Source organism: Furipterus horrens, unplaced genomic scaffold (assembly GCF_987537825.1).
Source record: "Furipterus horrens unplaced genomic scaffold, mFurHor1.1.pri manual_scaffold_8, whole genome shotgun sequence".
NCBI classification, from domain to species: domain Eukaryota; kingdom Metazoa; phylum Chordata; class Mammalia; order Chiroptera; family Furipteridae; genus Furipterus; species Furipterus horrens.
The window spans coordinates 98,963,198-98,980,270 of NW_028327178.1; the positions used below are offsets into that span (position 1 = coordinate 98,963,198).

Sequence of the window (17,073 nt, forward strand, 5' to 3'; positions counted from 1 at the left end):
CTCCAAGTCTATCTAGGGACCAGTCTTAAAACCTGGCCTTGGGAGGGGAGGAAGAGAGAGAGTTTCTTAACTGCAGCAGCTGGCCTATCAGGTTCTGGCTTGAGCAGCTGAGTGGACTGAGCACATCCACACCAACGTGGGGGAAGCTGGGTGAGGGGAGGGAAGAGGCCAAGGCTGAGGTGAGACGCGTGGGGTACAAATTATGTGTGTGCCCAAAAAACTCGGTAGTCGCGATAAAGGATGTTTTAATGCAATGATAGTTTTTAAGTAAAAATGGATGCCCCAAGGAAAAAAAAAACCCATGAACAAGATCAGTATTACCGATTTTTCCTTTTGCCTCAGGCTTCAGTATGGCTCAGCTCAGCACTGTTATTGATCCTGACTTGATTTAAAATTCCACTATTTGATTCATCATGAATCTTTTGCATCCACTTCTTTTTTTCAAATGTCACATGAAAATATTATCTGACTGCTGTGGTTTTCAGTGCCCCTTTAAATGCAGCACCTGGCACGGGGGCTTCCCTCATCTACCCACAGTCCCAGCGCTGAGGAGGAGCTGTGGGGAGAGGAAGTTAACTAAAATTCAGTCTTGGATACATGCAGAGGTTAAATGAGATCGCAGACATTAAGTGCCTGAACCAGGGTGGTGGACTCTGGAGTGGCTGGATCGAATCCCTGAGGCCCAACTATTTCAGGGCACGCCAGCCGACAGGACCTGCACTTCCTGCCTGAGGACGCTCTAGGCCACCGAGTGAGATAGGCTGGACCTGCTGGGTAAGTAACACCTCTGGGGCAGCCCTCAACCAGTGATCCACGGGAGCAGTGCATGAATACCCCAGCTCCCTCACCTGCAGGTGAGAGCAAGCTGCAACTGACTTGATAATACACCTCTAAGCTCCGCCCCTTCCTCATCTCCTGTCCTGACCCTCCTAGTGGCATTTCCTAGGATCACCTCCCAAACGCACTCCATAGACCCAAAACCCTTGTCTCAGGTACTGCTTCTAGGGTAACCAACCCAAGATACACATGTGACCTTCCTTCCCTCACACACTCAGAAGTCTGAGCATGCCCTGGAAGGAGAGACCCGTGGCTCCAGCACTCTTGGGAGGGAAGTCGATAGGGGGGTAATTGTCAGCCATCGCTCGAAGGCTTGGATTTGAAATGTGCTCGGCTGTGTTTCTGTTATGTCCGCATCTTGAGCTGAGAAATCACTGGCAGACACCTTTCCTGGCCATTAATTCTTTGCAACCGACACTGAGCCCTTGGGGAAAAAACTGATTGTCTGCTGTTACTGCCAGCCTGGCCCTGAATTCAGAACAGGAAGCATGGCTCTCCCCTCACCCTCTCTGCAACCACTCCTCTCCCCTGGTGCCACCCACCTCAGGCTAGGGGGGTGCAGCAAAGGCTGGAGGAGACAAGAAACGGCCCTCGGTGCAGAGGGACTAAGGGTTGAAGGCCATGGAGTTAAAAACCAGGGAAGGTGGAGACTCCTTTGCACACTTTATAGAAAAACAATTCTTTTTCAGCATCCACACTTTTCCCCATGATCTCCAGTAACACCTGCAAGAACTTTATGCAGCAGGTATTACTACGATGCCCATTTTACAGGTAAAGAGGCACTGAGAAGTGTCTTAGCTTAGGTGACAGAGTCTCTCCTTGACCAACTGTGGTCAGGCTCCTCTGAACTCTCTTTCCAGCCAGGCCATGACTTTGGCTTCTGTGTTCAACTCTGCTGATAGACACAATTTTAGCAAGCATCCTGCTCTGCTAAGCTGGTTTAGCCAGAAGACCCTCAATATCTGATCACCCTCAATATCTGATTTGGTGCCTCATCCTCCACCGTCTCCCAAGTCATGTCTAATTTTTCATCCACTGACACCCCCACCCTGCTTTTTGTCTATAAATTATTACTTTCCCTTGTTGTATTCAAAGTTGAGCTCAATCTCTCTGCCCGACTGCAGTGGTCTCCACACCTTTCTCAACAGTCTGCTGAGCAGTCTGCCTGACCATTTTTTAACAAGTTTTTCTTTAACACAAGTCACATAGAGAATATGTCCACTTGGACCCAGGTCTGTTTGACTGCAAAGGCCATTCTCTTCCTGTGTCACAGGTTCTCCTCCTTCAGTTAACTTCTCCTGAACACCTATGAGCCAGGCCCCGTGCTGAGGCCAAAGGAGGACACAAGGATACGTGAGAAACACTTTCTTCCCTCTAAGGAAGAAATCAAATCCCCCTCCCCACTCTGCTCAGGCTCTCACCCAGGGGTTGGCGCCTATTGTTATAACCTTTGTATATAAGCCCTGGGGGCTTAGCACTACAAGGGCAAAGACCTCGGAGACACAAAGCCAAAGCATTCACTGCCCAGCCCTTTACAGAAAAGGTCTGCTGACACCACCCCAGGCACTGAAGATGCACCACCACCTTTGTTACTCCTCAGTTACTTCGTCCTATTACTGTGTCCATTTTACAGATGAGGAACGAGGCTCAGAGGCACAGATGACGTGGCACACTGCTGGGAAGGTGGAGAACCCCAAAGCCCCCTACACTCAAGACCCATTTGTGGGACACAGGCAGTTATTTTAACAGCCTTAGGTGTAGAACCAGGACCAGTGGGTAGACAATACAAGGTTGTAATTTTTTTACTTTCTTTAAAGAATTTACTCCCAGTGAGAGCTGTCTAAGAATGGACTTGGCCACCCGGTTAGGCAGTGAACTCTCCATCAGGGAAGGTGTTCAAGGAAGGGCCAGATAACCTATGGGTGAAGAAGGGCTTGGCAATTCAAAAATTTGGATTCAGGGACCTTCAAAGGTAATCTGTCTTTGCGCCTCACTGACACATGGCTGTAACCACACCGAGAGCCACCAGGTGGCAACCGAGCCACATCTTAGGCACCAAGAAGCACTTTTTAGCCTACAGAAACCTAACTGGGAAAAAACCACCACCAAAAAAAAAAATTAATTGATTCAGACAAATTAACATTCATAGGCAGACTATGAATCAAGTCCTCAGTAAAGCTTTAGTCCCCATCACGACCCAGAGGACTCAAGATCAAGTAAGTTACAAGTTTTTGAAAGATTTATTACCCTTAAAACCTTTTTTTCCATCCAAGTACAACATACACATAGCAAAGCAGACAAATCATGAATGTACAGCTCAATGCATTTTCAGACAGAGCACATCTGTGAAACAAGCATAGCCCAAGAAACAAAATACGGACACCGTCCTGGCCTGAACAGATGCCCGTTCTTGCTCTTCCGGGCTCTCAGGTTCTCATGAACTCCACTTTCTCCTGAAGCTCTGCCGTGACGCCCCACCTCTGGGGCCTGAGGATGCTTTGGCCCCTCCAGGCAGCACCTGTCTTCCTTTCACAGGCACCCAGCTAAAATAAAACTGTGCTCTGGAAACAAGGAAACAAAATACAACCTGAACCCCAGAAGCCCCTTTCTTAATCACTGCCCACACTCCCCCATCCTGACGTCTCACACCGTAGATTAGTTTTGCTTGTTTTTCAGGTTTACATACAAGCAATCATACAGTACAGACTCCTTTGGGTCTTGCTTAGTTATGTTGGCGAGCTCCATTGATTTTGCTGTGGATCATTGTGGTTCGTTCTCATTGCTGTGTAGTAGTGTGAAGTGAATAAACCAGTCGATCTGTCCATTCTCCTGTGGGGGTGCAACCAAGTGGTTTCCAGTTTGTTGGCTACTACACATAACACTGCTATGAACTTCTAGTACATTCCTTATGGAGAAGGTATGCACATTTCTGTTGTGTGTGGAATTGCTAGGTCATGGGGGTAGACACTAGCAGCTTCTTCTTTAGTAGACAGTTTACATTCCTGCTGCCAATATATGAGAATTCCAGTGGCTCCATACTCACACCAATATTCTCTGTCTAGATAAGACTTGGTAGAGGATATGTGGGATCTGCATTGAGCATTCTTGTATTCCTCTGAGCACTCCAAGGGTGTGTGCAGCAGGAGTGGGTAGGCACAAACCAGGAGGAAGATTCCAACCCACCAGTACATCCTGATATGCCCTTCAGCACACTGATGCACACTGATTCACACTGAATGGAGAGCCTCATCTCACATGCCCTGAACAATGACCCGAAAGGTGCTTTCACAGAGCACTGGCTGTGCTGGACACATTCCTAAGTGCTGAGGACATCACAGTGACCAGCCAGACATCCCTGTTCTAATGAAGCTTACTACCGAGTGGGGGCAGGGGAAGACAGTGAGTAAATATGTCAGGTAATGAACATTCCATCAAAAAAATAAAACAGAGTAAGAGATAGAGTGCAGAAAGGATGCTATTTTAAAAATGATGGTTACAATATCACCTTACACTTGTTAGAATGGCTATTATCAAGAAGAAAAAGACAAGAAATGTTGGTGAGGTGGTGGAGAAAAGGGAGCCCTTGTGCATTGTTGGTGGGAATGTAAATTGGTGCAGCTATGAAAACCAGTAAGGAGGTTCCTCAAGAAATTAAAAATACAACTTTAGTACCATATAATGCAACAACCCCACTTCTGGATACATATCCGAAGGAAATGAAATCACTATTTCAAAGGCAGATCTGCACTCCTATGTTCATTGCAGCATCATTCACAACAGTCAAGACATGGAAACAACCTATGTGTCCATCAATGGATGAATGGGTTTTTTAATGTGGAGTGTATGTACAATGGAACGTTACATAAAAGATCCTGCCCTTTGCAACAACATGGATGGACCTTGAGGGAATCATGCTAAGTGAAAGAAGTCAGACAGAGAAAGACAAATAGAACTTTCAGTCCCACCAATACTATATCTTTCTGCTTCACCTCTAGCCCATAATGGGTTTTACCAAATTTCAAAATATTGACAATTTGATGAGTGAAAAAAAAATGTTATCACATTGTGGAATTCTCCTTTCCCTATCATGTTCCACGATTTTATTTTTTACAAAAAGATATACCTACGTACTTTCTCTAATTTTAACATTTGCCCTAGCGCAGTCACGAAAACCCACACACCCGCCGACTTTGTCAAATGTCCCATGGGGGACAAAAACTGCTCCTTTCAACCAGAACCTGAATATCAAGACTGTACTGCTCTAGAAGAGCTGGCATATACGGAAATACCTAAACAGCCAGTATTTATTACGTCAGCAGTACCCTTTCCGCTCTTAGCTTGAGACGCCATGCTCTCTTGGTTTTTTCCCTCTCTCTAGTCTCCGTTCTTGCACTTAAATTTCAGAATACTGCTCAGGGTCTTTGACTCTCCACTTCCACTTACCCTGTTGGAATTTTCATCTAGTTCTCCAATTTTAAAAGGCATTGCTAGTGATAAACTGAAAAATGCGTTATTTCTGCCACATAAGGTGCCTTCCAAACCGATGGGAGAAGGGATGGCATATGGGAAAGAAAAAGTGCGCAACTCTGTAGAACAGCCAGGTCTTGCTCAACTTTCTTGGGCCAAAGGCCTTGGCCGTGTTCCCTTTATGAACATCTAGGGCGAGCGTTGGATTGGCCTGTACTCAGCAACCTACAGGTGACTCCATCTGCCAGCGCGTCAATAAAGACCTAACAGAGTGTTAGGGGAAGTCCGGTAGGCGGTGAAGGCTGATGATGGCTGTGAACAAGGCGCGAGAAACAAGCCAGCAAGACGTGAGCTCGGCTCGCGATGCCCAAGGAGTCAACCTCGGAGCTTAAACCTTGGATTCCGTAAAATGACCGCGTTCCCCACCCAACAGAGCGGGAGCCAATCCGTGCAGGAAAAACGCAGCCTCGTTTTAAGGAACCAATCCAAGACCACGGAGACCTATTATGACAACCTCGAAAACCAATGAAAACTGGGGACTTTCCTAGCCTGCCTCCCTAGCGCCAGTCCCGAAGAGATCACGCAGAGGAAGGTTTTTAGAAGGTACAAGTTAGAAGACCAGTCCGCGTCTGAACGACGGAATACTACGCTTACAAAGATGGGTGGAGAGAGTTCTGTAAGTGAGTAGAACAGCGCTTCCTCAAAACCTCGCGGGCGGCGGACCCGCAAGTCACCTTCCAGTCGAGGGCTCCAGCACGGAGAGAGGCGGGAGAGTACGTGCTGCGCGCTGATGTAACGCGCCAGGCCCCGCCCCTCCTGCCCTTATAGCGTAGCACGGGCGCGCGCGCACACCATTGTGTGGCTGGACTTGGCCTCCGCTGCTGCGAAAGGCGCGTGTTTGGGCTTTTGACGTCCCGGCACCCGCATCGCGGCTTCTACCTTACAGTCCACCTTTCGACAGTCAGCCCTCGGGCCCCTCGCCCGCCACGGACATGCCGCGCGTCTACATAGGACGCCTTAGCTACCACGTCAGGGAGAAGGACATTCAACGCTTTTTCAGTGGTTATGGTCGTCTCCTCGAAATAGATCTTAAAAATGGGTGAGTCGGGCCTGGGTGCCTGCGTCATTCCACAGTGTTTCGGGCCTGGCATCGGCTGGGCACTTTTAACAGGAGAGAGGCGATCAAGGCCGCGGCGCCGCGTCGCACGGTCTCCAAGATGGCGGCGGCGGCGCGGGGCGGCGGGAGCGAGCGAGGGGGCGGGGCCGCATGCGTGTCTCCGCCCTAACGAAGCTCCGCCTGTTCCCGGGCCTTGCACCGCTTCCTAGGTACGGCTTCGTGGAGTTCGAGGACTCCCGCGACGCCGACGACGCCGTTTACGAGCTGAACGGCAAGGATCTCTGCGGGGAGCGCGTCATCGTGGAACACGCTCGGGGCCCGCGCCGCGATCGCGACGGCTACAGCTACGGAAGCCGCAGTGAGTCCCACCCCCGTGCGCTCCGCGCCCTTGGGACCCGGGGCGGGGGCGCAGGCTTAGAGGGGGGTGGGGTCTCCCAGCCTGGGCAGGCGCGGTGGGCGGGGTCGGTTGACTCGGGTGTTTCCTGGACCCGCTGCCTTCACGCCTGCCCGGGGCAGTCACGGGACGCCGGAGCGCGGAGATTGGGTCGTGGGATTTGCCTAGTCAGAGTTTGGGTGTTTGGGGGTTTCGTTGCTAAGTTGGGGGGGTGGGTGGCTTGTTCTGGGCCCCTGTCAGCACTGTCGTGGCTCTGCCCACGAAGGAAGTGAGGGGTGGCTGTATATGTTGTATCCCCCTTGCTTACCTGTCAGTGCGTTAGCTAGAAATGGGAATGTCTCAGCGTAGGAGTTGGGGAACAGGCTGGGATGGAGGTGGGATGGGGAATGGGGAGGGGTTTTAAGTTTAGGTCTTAGAGTTATTAAAGTTGGCGGGGGCCAAATAAAATACTATATTGAACTAATGTGGTACTTACCACAAGTAGATCTAAGTAAGCTTTATGCTATATTTGAATTAATGGGGGCATGTTATTGGGAGGAGGTGGGGGGTTGGTTATGTTAAATGTTTGATGTTGAAATTGTTGCATGTTGAATTCAAACTTTTTAACAAGTCCTTGATGTTTCAATTTGAAAGTGACCAATGGGGCTGAGGCTGTGTCCACTGAGGCTAAGATGACTGCCTTTCCTGATTGGCCTTGGCTTTTCCATACATTGTGTGACCCTTGCCCTATGACCCTTTGGCTGACCTTACCGGAAGCCATGACGACAGCAGCCTTTTGCCATTAGACGCAGGGTGATGGTGAGGATTCCAAGGGTTAGACAAAACTGGTTAATCTGAACTAGGTGACTGTTACCTTGCGTGTTTTGTGGCCAAACCACCACCAAAAACCTCACACTGTGATGTAAGTACTTAGTGTAACTAGTAAACATTTTTGTAAAATGTAGAAATGCATGTAATCAGTTAAGTTTTATATTTTACAATGTTCTGTAAAATAAAACTTAGCGAGGTAAATTGAATAAAGGAGCAGTCACTCTCTAACAGATTGTAGGAAAAGTTTAGTTGGATTTAGTCTATTTGGCTTGCCCTTAATTTAATTTATGGCAAATCACAACTGTATCAAAGGTTTAGCAATATAATAGCAAAGTCCTACTCCAGTAAATAAAAGTTGATATGTTTGTACTAACTTTCAAAAACGTGTGTCCCTGTCATTACAAAGCATCTAATTGTTTTCTTCATGTGATAAAGGTGGTGGAGGTGGATACAGCAGTCGGAGAACTTCTGGCAGAGACAAATATGGACCACCTGTTCGTACAGAATTCAGGCTTATTGTAGAAAATCTTTCTAGTCGCTGCAGCTGGCAAGATTTAAAGGTATGAGCTATAATTCGAAATCAAAGTGATACTAAGATACTAACAAGTTGGCTCTTGTTTCTTTTTATTCCTGAAAGTCAGGTACATTATGTAAATCCTTTTCTTTAGATTTTTGGGACTGACCTATCTTGTTACTTTTTTAGGATTTCATGAGACAAGCAGGTGAAGTAACCTATGCAGATGCTCACAAAGAACGCACAAATGAAGGAGTAATTGAGTTTCGCTCCTACTCTGACATGAAGCGTGCTCTGGATAAACTAGATGGTACAGAAATAAATGGCAGAAATATTAGGCTCATTGAAGATAAAGCTCGATCAAGCCATAGGCGGTCTTATTCTGGAAGCAGGTCAAGGTAACTTGAAGGATAATGGAGAGGGGAGGAAACAGTATTTACGAAGAACAAAGAAAAATTCAGATGGGAGTATTTTAATTGATACTTAATTGAAATTAGGTCACTTTCAGGCTGTATCTTTGGGTTCTTTTTCTGTTGTTTGGTCTGTCCTCAGTAAGTGGCACAAACATGTTGAGAGGTATTGAGATTAAGATTTTGTTACTATTCTTATAGGTCACGGTCTAGGAGGAGGTCACGAAGTAGGAGTCGCAGGAGCAGCCGCAGTAGATCACGAAGTGTCTCAAAAAGTCGCTCCCGGTAAATAATGTTGAGTCTTTCTTTGAATGTTAAGTGTACTTGTGTGTTCTGGCAAGGTATTGAAAGAAAAATCTGGCTTTTCTTGTTCAGATCCAGATCTCGGAGCAAAGGTCGATCACGTTCTCGGTCAAAAGGCAGGAAATCTAGATCAAAGAGCAAGTCGAAGCCCAAATCTGACCGAGGGTCTCGTTCACGCTCTCGAAGCAGGTCTAAGGATGCGTATGAGAAATCTCGAAGCAGGTCTCGTTCTCAATCTCGTTCCCCCAAAGAAAATGGAAAAGGTGATATAAAGTCAAAGTCTAGATCGAGGAGCCAGTCTCATTCCAAGTCTCCCCTACCTGCTCCACCCTCAAAGGCTCATTCTGTGTCCCCTCCACCAAAAAGAGCTTCAAGATCCCGTTCTAGATCCCACTCAAAGTCAAGGTCACGGTCCAGATCAAGTTCCAGAGATTAATTCAGAACTCTATGTTCTTTGCACACTATTATGGAACACTTTCCTACTTGCTTAGGCAGTTACTCTTCCATGTTTGTACTGGGCCTCTCCTACAAGAGGAATCTCCTGAAAACAAGGGCACACAGAAATTTGTGGGCAAATTTGATGAAAAAGAAGGGGTTCTAAAGAAATGATGGCATGAAGACCTCTTCCCTTCTTTGTAGAATTAAGATAACTTTGATTTTATAGCTTTTGAGCTAAAATAACTTTTGTAAAGATTAAGCTCATTTAGATTTTTTTTTTTAAGTATTTCAGCAGGATCTGCTGCAGGGGTTTTGTTTTATTTGTTTGCTTTTAAATTTAAACAGTTTCAAGCTTTGGATACTTAAGGCTTTAGAGGGAAAACCCATTTTTCAATTATGTTGGCTTTTTATAAAGCCTAAGTTATATAAGATTTCGATAAAAGTTTGTTACCAAGATGATTGCCTTATTGAATAGGTCACTATTAATTCCTTTAAATACTGATACCTGCTGTTTGCGGAAACAGTGTAAATTCTGCTTAAGTGTAAAACAAGGAAAGCCTCAAACCAGCAATAAATTATTCAATTTGGATAAAATTATTTTGTTGTTAATCAGATTTGCCACGGTCATTGTATCTGCCCATTTAACAAGTTAAGTTAAAAATAATAAAATATTTTGTAGTCAATCTGTTATACAATTTTGCCTAAATTAATGGATTTTAAATAATGAAACCTTTCTTTACTTTGATACTTTTTAATTTAGATGTTTATAAGAAATGGGTTTTTTATTTTTTACAATATGAACAGAATTTCAGAGAAGAAACTGGTGCCTGTAATTATAGTTCATTGCTTTGCCGATTCAAAAGAACAGAAGTTAATGACTTGAGAGGCAAGCCTCTGCTGCTTTTCAGAATTTAGTGTTTAAGAATTTAAGGACAAGTTAGTTTTAAGACTTGGCTTTGACCAAAGTTCTCTTGTTTTTAAGGAAAGAACAAACGCTTGTAGAAGGAGAGGGTGGGGAATATTACAAGGTGAATTTAACTCTCTAAAAGTATGCAACATCCTCATGTTAAATGTTATATCACATTGTGTAATAGGTTTATCCACATTTTTAGCTGGTCTGTAGTGGATATAGGTAAATTACTGCACTTGTAAAAATTTTCTAACAATAATAGCAAAGACCAGCTTCCTAAAAATCTAGTTTTATTTCATACCTGTGGACCTGCATCATTAGACAACTAAACCACTGGAGCATAGGGCCACTTGAGAACAGTTGACTGATAAAATGTTTAGTTTCTTGCTAACTTGTGAGTTGAATCCAACAGTCTCTACAACATGCCACATGTTGATCTCTGACTAGATGGTGTATTAAGCTGATGGAGAGCAAAAGAGAAGTGAGCAGCATCTTGAGTCCCCTTTCTTTGACCTGTTTATTGATACACCATAGTGCCTTTATGGCAAGTTTAAGTCCTACCTGCTCCTGTGTTACCATCTTTGATCTTTGGTATCTTTCTCCCATTTTGTTAACCTATTTTTTGCTTTATCTCAATAAAATGCTTACTGAGGGAAAGGTTTGTTTTGAATTTATTGTGTATTCCACTTAGTGCCAGATTCCTGACAAGTGGTCTTTTGAATTGGTGTTGCTGTTCCTAACTTAAATATGAGAGAAATTATCTTCTTTTCAGTTACTCAGAAATAATGAGTTTGGGATCAACATCGTCATTGGCTCTCTTTGTGCTTTAGGGTCATCCACGAAGTGGTAGAGAGAAACCCTCATGGGTTGTGAAGAGTAAAGGTTAACACATGACAGGTACTTAGAACAGTGCCATAGTAAATATACTAGCTGCTAGCTATTGGGGAGGATTAAAAATACCTTGTATCAACCCTATTTTATTTTCACAAAAATCTTACCCATTTTATCTTGTAGCAGTTCAAACATCTTCCATGACAATTATTTCTCAGATAAACCTGCAAGCACTAATCATCTTTTCCCAAGTCCTTAATTTAGACTGAATGCTCTAAACTTCAGCAATTTATGTTTAGGAACCATCACATTTTTATTTGCCTTCCAGAAAAAATTTTTTCTGCCTATCCAGTTTTAGTCCTGTGGCAGTGGATATTAATTATGATTTAATTAATTACAGAAGACATATATACTTGAACTACACCATATCTCCTTAGGAGCCCACATACCTAGGTAGCCTCTGTTGACAGTGGCATGGTGCCTATGCCAATAAGCTGTTCATCCCATGAGTAGTGTTCAAGTCAGTAATCCTTTGACTTAGTGGTGACACACGGAAGGAAACAAATTACTTTCAGTATTCAACTTCACACAGTGAAACTTTTAGAGCTGTTACATAGTTTTATCAACCTAGTAGAGTAATTAAATTATACTAATGTAACTTTCTGAGGCAGCAGCCATATCCTGAATAAAATGCATATTTGTATCCCAAGCATCATGTATGCTTCCATTTGTTAACAGGGTTAGTTCACACAATTATGTAATTCTTTACATCCTAAGTAGCTTATTTAGAATTGCCTGTCTTACCTCAACCCCACAGATAGGCCTTCAGTGTAGTACTTAAAGTGATTAACTTAACACTTGAATAGAAAGGAATCATTGTTCAAAAATCAAAATACCAAAGAACAACAGTAAAATCCACCTTCAGAGAAAAACCGGATTACTAATTTACAAATCCTTTTGGAGATGCAAATCTAGAAAGATTCACATTCCCTACATAGTTTCATTGTTGCTTGTTTGAATTTTATAAAGGCAAGTGAAACTAAATACTTAGCTTACAATAGGAGACTACTGGTAATTATTCATTTAGCATTCATATTTACACCCAATTTTGAAAATATTTCTAAGGAAATAGGTATTAGCATGAAGATTTATAAGCAGCCCTAAAGTTTTAAAACTGCCTATTTGAATACTCAACTCCCCTTAGTGAAAAGCACTCAATCAGGATAAAAAGACTCAGAAAATGAACAGACTTAAAATTATTCTGATAAAATTTTCAAACTAAAAACCAATTTTGTTTCCTTTTTTTTTTCTTTCCCTGAGCCATCTGAAAATATGATATCTTGCTGTTTTATCTCTAAAAAAAATTTATTTTCTAGGAACAGGGATGTTGTCTATATAACTATAGTAATCAATTATTAAAACAAGGAAATTAGCATTGATGTACTGTTATATAATCTACAGTCCTTATATTTTATCATTTTCCTATAATTCATATTTTTCAATTGGTCTTGGATCATTTATTGAATTTTGTTTTCATGACTCTTAAAGTATCTTTTAATCTGGAACAGATCGTCAGTCTTTTTCTTGACCTTGTTTTTGAAGAGTAAAGGACAGTTATTTTGTAGAATTTCCTTCAAGGTGGGCTTACCTCATAGCTCCTCATTGAGTTTTTGGCAGGAACTATAAGAATGAGACTGTCCTCAGTGCATCATAGTGGCACGTGGTAACCTGGATCCCTTAAGTAATTTATTCGCTTTATAATCACTAATTTGATGTGGGTAACTGTAGTCTATTAAATTCCCAAGTTCCTTACCAAATTCACTCACTGTTAACTGCTTATTTTCTAAGTTTCATTGGCATTCTGTAAGGAAGTGCTTTCTGTGGAGGATAGACTGTTTTCAAGGTGAGGTCAAAAGGGGTTTTTGTTTTTCCCCTCCATAAGCAGAGTGCTTCCCATCCTTTGATTTTGACCCTGAATTTTAACAACATGACATACTCGGTAGAGGAGATACTGCCCTCCCTTCTCCCAAAGACCCCTATTTTCTAATTCTTAAAACCTGTGAATGTTACCTTACATGGTAAAAGGGACATTGCAGATGGGAGCATTTCAGATCTTGCTCCCTGGAACATGTCATCAGGTTGGCTCAAATAAACTTATAAAAATTCTCAAAAGGGATATTGCCAATGTGATTGGATTAAGATCAGCAAATGAGATTATTCAGGTGGGCCTAATCACAAGAGTCAAAAATCAGAAAAGGTGTGACAAGGCCAGAAAACAATTCTCTACAGCTTCTGGAGGGAGCACAACTCTCTACCCCTTGATCTTGGCCCAGTGAGACCCATTTCGGACTTCTGAGCTCCAGAACTGTCCAATAAATTTATGTTGTTTTAAGCCACCAAATTTGTGGCAATTTGTTACTGCAGCTACAGGAAACATGACTAAAGGCATAAGAAGCACTTGCACAATTGGGCTCAGTCTTATGCATCTCTGCCATCACCATGAGAATAGTGTATGTCACAGAGTGACACTGAAGGTGACTGCCAGCACTTTAGAAGAGGATCAGTTACTTGACCAACTACTGTTAGTTTTTGTGGTAGGCAGAGTGATGGTTCCACAAATATGTCCATATCCTAATTCCTGGAGCCTGTGAACATGTTATGTGGCAAGGGGGAGTTAAGGTTGCACATATAATTAAATTTGCCAATCAGCTGACCTTAAAATAGGGAGATTGTCTGGAGTATTTGGGCCCAGCATAATAAGGACCATTAAAAGATGGAAAAGGAAGGCAAAAGTCAGTCACAGAGATGTGACATGAAAAAGCTTTTATTGTCCATTTCTGGCTTTGATGACAGGAAGGGGCTATAAGCCAAGGAAGGTGGAAAAAAGATAAACTCCAGAGCCCCTAGAAAGGAAGGCACTTCTACTTATACCTTGAGACCCAGTGAGACCCATTTTGGACCTCTGACCTCCAGAACAACAAGATAATAAGTTGGTGTTGTTTTAAGCCGGTAACCTTGTGCTGATGTGTATTCAGCGGCAATGGAAAACAACTTGGTCAACTGATTCTTTTCATTGGGTGCCCCAGCAACATCATAAAACATGAATCCTAACAGTATATTGAAAGCAAGGTTCAGAAATGTAGCAGCGTTGGGGTAAGGGAAACACTTGAGGCTCTTCCCTCACTGAAATTTTTATAGTGTTTACAAATAGAAGCGTCAATTCCCAAAGCCAAAAGAAATTTTGTCAGTCTCTGCTGAATAACATACAGCCATGCCCAGGTGAAAGCAGGACCTTAAACTAACCATGTCTGGTGGAAACTTTGGCCTCCCAGGCCTTTCCCACCGTGGGGCCCACAAGTACATAGTTTGGGGGTCTTTATACAGGGGTTCAGTTCCAATTCCCAGTATCACATGAACCCAAGAGCCTATCTCCTGTCATTATGTGTGTGATGAAAACCAAGTTCCTAGCAGTTGGTTCCTGTCTCCTCAATAACTACCTCCAAGACAAGGGAGACATCAGACTTCCTTGCTCTGTTTGCTTCTCTCTAGCTTCCAACTTCCCCTTCTTACAAGTTCAGCAATGAATTTACTTTTCTTCTTTGCTTGTTTGCTTCTTTTCTTGTAATATTTTATCCAGGATTTGGAGGTGTTTGTGCTATAAAGGGCTCCCTATTAGCAAAGCCTGCCATGTTGCTGGAACCAGAACTGTTTTCACACTTACATAAAAGGCACATCCTGATGATTTTCCTAAAATACATGGACTGCCCTAATGGTGAATTAAAATCTGTAGGAACAGAAAGGTGTGGGCTGCTACAAACAAGTTTTCTCAGTGTTTCTAGTCATATACTTTTTTTGGGGGGGGTCCATTCTTGGTTAGGGGGTTAACTCAGAGAAGACACTAGGAGCTATTAACTTGTAGAAGGGGGCTGTAACTTGAGGAAAGAATTGGACTTGTTCCCTTGCTCTCAGGGGCTCATTGGACCAGTAGAGCCAACTCTTGACTGTATCAAAGGCAGAACCTTCCCCAAATCACATCAGCTTGGGAGGGGTTCTCCATCCCTGAAGGTGTTCAAGCAATCAAGCCCGCCAAAGATATGAAGACCAACATACTGTTAATGAGCAGAAAAATAACTCAAATCCGTGGTGTTCATTCCCAGATTTCACAGCTCAGATTCTACTAGCCTTGTCTTAATCACTACTTCAAGGGTGCATGATGTTGAGAAGCCATATCTTTGTGTAGCTTCACCGCTTTCTTGAAATCATCTGAAAACCTAAAATAAACCCTTTGGAATCCAGAACAAACACAGTCTGTGTGAAGAGAAAAATGAGTGGTTGGTTATGTGTATATTGGTGTGCAGAAAGAAACCTATTGTTATGGCAACCAGCCTCAATGGATGCAGTCCTGTTCCCAATAATGAGCTGTGCTTAAAAATTGACATTGCAGCGAGGAAGAACACAACGCGCATTGGTGTAGCAACCAGAATGATTAAATGCTACATTTAAACCCGATGACCACAGAAATTTGGGAAATTTGCCTACAATTAATCAGGAAGAATTATCTCATCTGGGCTTGAACTCAGGACCCTGGAGGTGGGACCTGGGGCCACGGCCCTAAGGGATTCACTTAAATCATTGGTGTGGGAGAGGGGGCTGGGGCTCTGGAATGCACCAAAAAGTGCTCTGTTTTGTCTACATGCAGAACATCATTTAGTCAACATATTAATTGAGCATCCACTCAGCATCCAGCTCTGTGCTGGGTGCTAAGGATACAAAAACTGGTGTTTCCTTCCTTCCTTAGAGCTTGTAGTTTCTTAACCTCTTGAATTACTCAAATCTGTGTTAAGTTACAGCTGTGACGTGTAAGAAAGAAGTATTTTGTACCGTAAGAATCAGGAAAGTGATTTGACTAGTTAGATCTTGTGGAGGCAGATAGATCAGCCCAGGCAATTGGAGCACAGAGGAGCAGCGACTTGCTCAAGGCCACACCGCAACAGGAAAGACTACTGCAAACAACCATATGCCAGGAAGTAGGTGACAGTTTTTACAAATGGAGAAATGGAGGACCAGGAGGACAGTGATGTGCCCCAGGTCACACTCACTCTCAGCCAATGGCAGGACAGTCACCCAAACGCAGGAGCGGCTTACTGCCGTCTTTAACCAGAGCAGGGCTAGGATCAGAACCCACGCGCCGCGGGGCCTCCTTTCCTTAAGTCGCACAGCCGTTCATCTCTCCTGGGTCCTTTTCGGAGGTTCCTTGGCTCCCCTTCTGCGGGTGGGAAGGCGTTGGACCGCGCAGCGACACGGCCGGAGTGCTTGCAGGAGTGCAGCCTCGTTTCTGTCACTGACCTCTCAGGCTGGGGACTACTAGTCTCTCTCTTTCAGCTCAGTGGTCCGTGCGCCCCCACTTAGCGTGCTGGCTATGGGTGGCAGAAAGAATCTCCATCCGCCTTGCCCTCGCAATAGTCCAACCCCAGGGGTGAAGGAGCTTTAGGCTCATGCGGCCAGGCTTCGCTGGGAGGCAAGAAGAGGACGCGGGCGCTGCCCAACCGCGGGCCCGCGCCCCCAGACCTGCGCCGCGCGCGGTCCCCGTCCCGCATCCTGCAGGGAAGCGGGCCCGCCCCCCAGTGCGCGCAGGCGCGTGCCGCGCTGGGCTCGGACCGTAGCTCGGCGCTGGGCGGCCACAGGCTGGCCTCGCAGGTAGGGACATCGCAGGCCAGTGGCTCCGACCCCGGGGTGCGGGACCGTCGCGCAACCCGACCCCACCCCGCGCGGCGAGGGCCCAGGTCTACGGCCCGGGTGTGCTGCTCCCTCCCAGCGCCTCCGGCGTGGGGCGCGGGCTGGCGAGGAGGTTCAGGAAAGCGGGAGCGGAAGGGGGTCCGCGCGGAGTGCGGAGGGCCGGGCGGGTGCGGGGCTGGAAGGCGTCCGCCGAGCTGTGGCGGCCCGCGATCTGGAGGCTGGGAGAGAGGAGGCTTCGTTTATAGAGAAATGCAATCAATTAAGAGTTTTTCATTAATAGAAGGAAAGGTGTAGTAGAGGGCGGGG

General features: G+C 44.8%; 1 protein-coding gene across 1 annotated transcript; it reads left to right on the plus strand.

Annotated features, from left to right (window-relative positions):
• The first annotated feature begins 6,132 nt into the window (after positions 1 to 6,132).
• On the plus strand, positions 6,133 to 10,851 carry SRSF6 (serine and arginine rich splicing factor 6). The gene is made up of 6 exons (XM_090286426.1): positions 6,133 to 6,403; positions 6,631 to 6,779; positions 8,061 to 8,185; positions 8,329 to 8,537; positions 8,751 to 8,834; positions 8,925 to 10,851. Exons 1-6 carry the CDS (start codon positions 6,297 to 6,299, stop codon positions 9,286 to 9,288), a joined length of 1,038 nt encoding a protein of 345 aa, XP_090142552.1. The 5' UTR covers positions 6,133 to 6,296; the 3' UTR covers positions 9,289 to 10,851.
• Positions 10,852 to 17,073: the final 6,222 nt, after the last annotated feature.

Excerpts from the sequence above, each read along its gene's own strand:
- SRSF6 (XM_090286426.1), top strand. The coding sequence starts at position 6,297 with ATGCCGCGCGTCTACATAGGACGCCTTAGCTACCACGTCAGGGAGAAG. Across the intron at positions 6,404-6,630 it reads GAAATAGATCTTAAAAATGG|GTACGGCTTCGTGGAGTTCG; the intron begins GTGAGTCGGGCC and ends ACCGCTTCCTAG. Across the intron at positions 8,538-8,750 it reads TATTCTGGAAGCAGGTCAAG|GTCACGGTCTAGGAGGAGGT; the intron begins GTAACTTGAAGG and ends CTATTCTTATAG.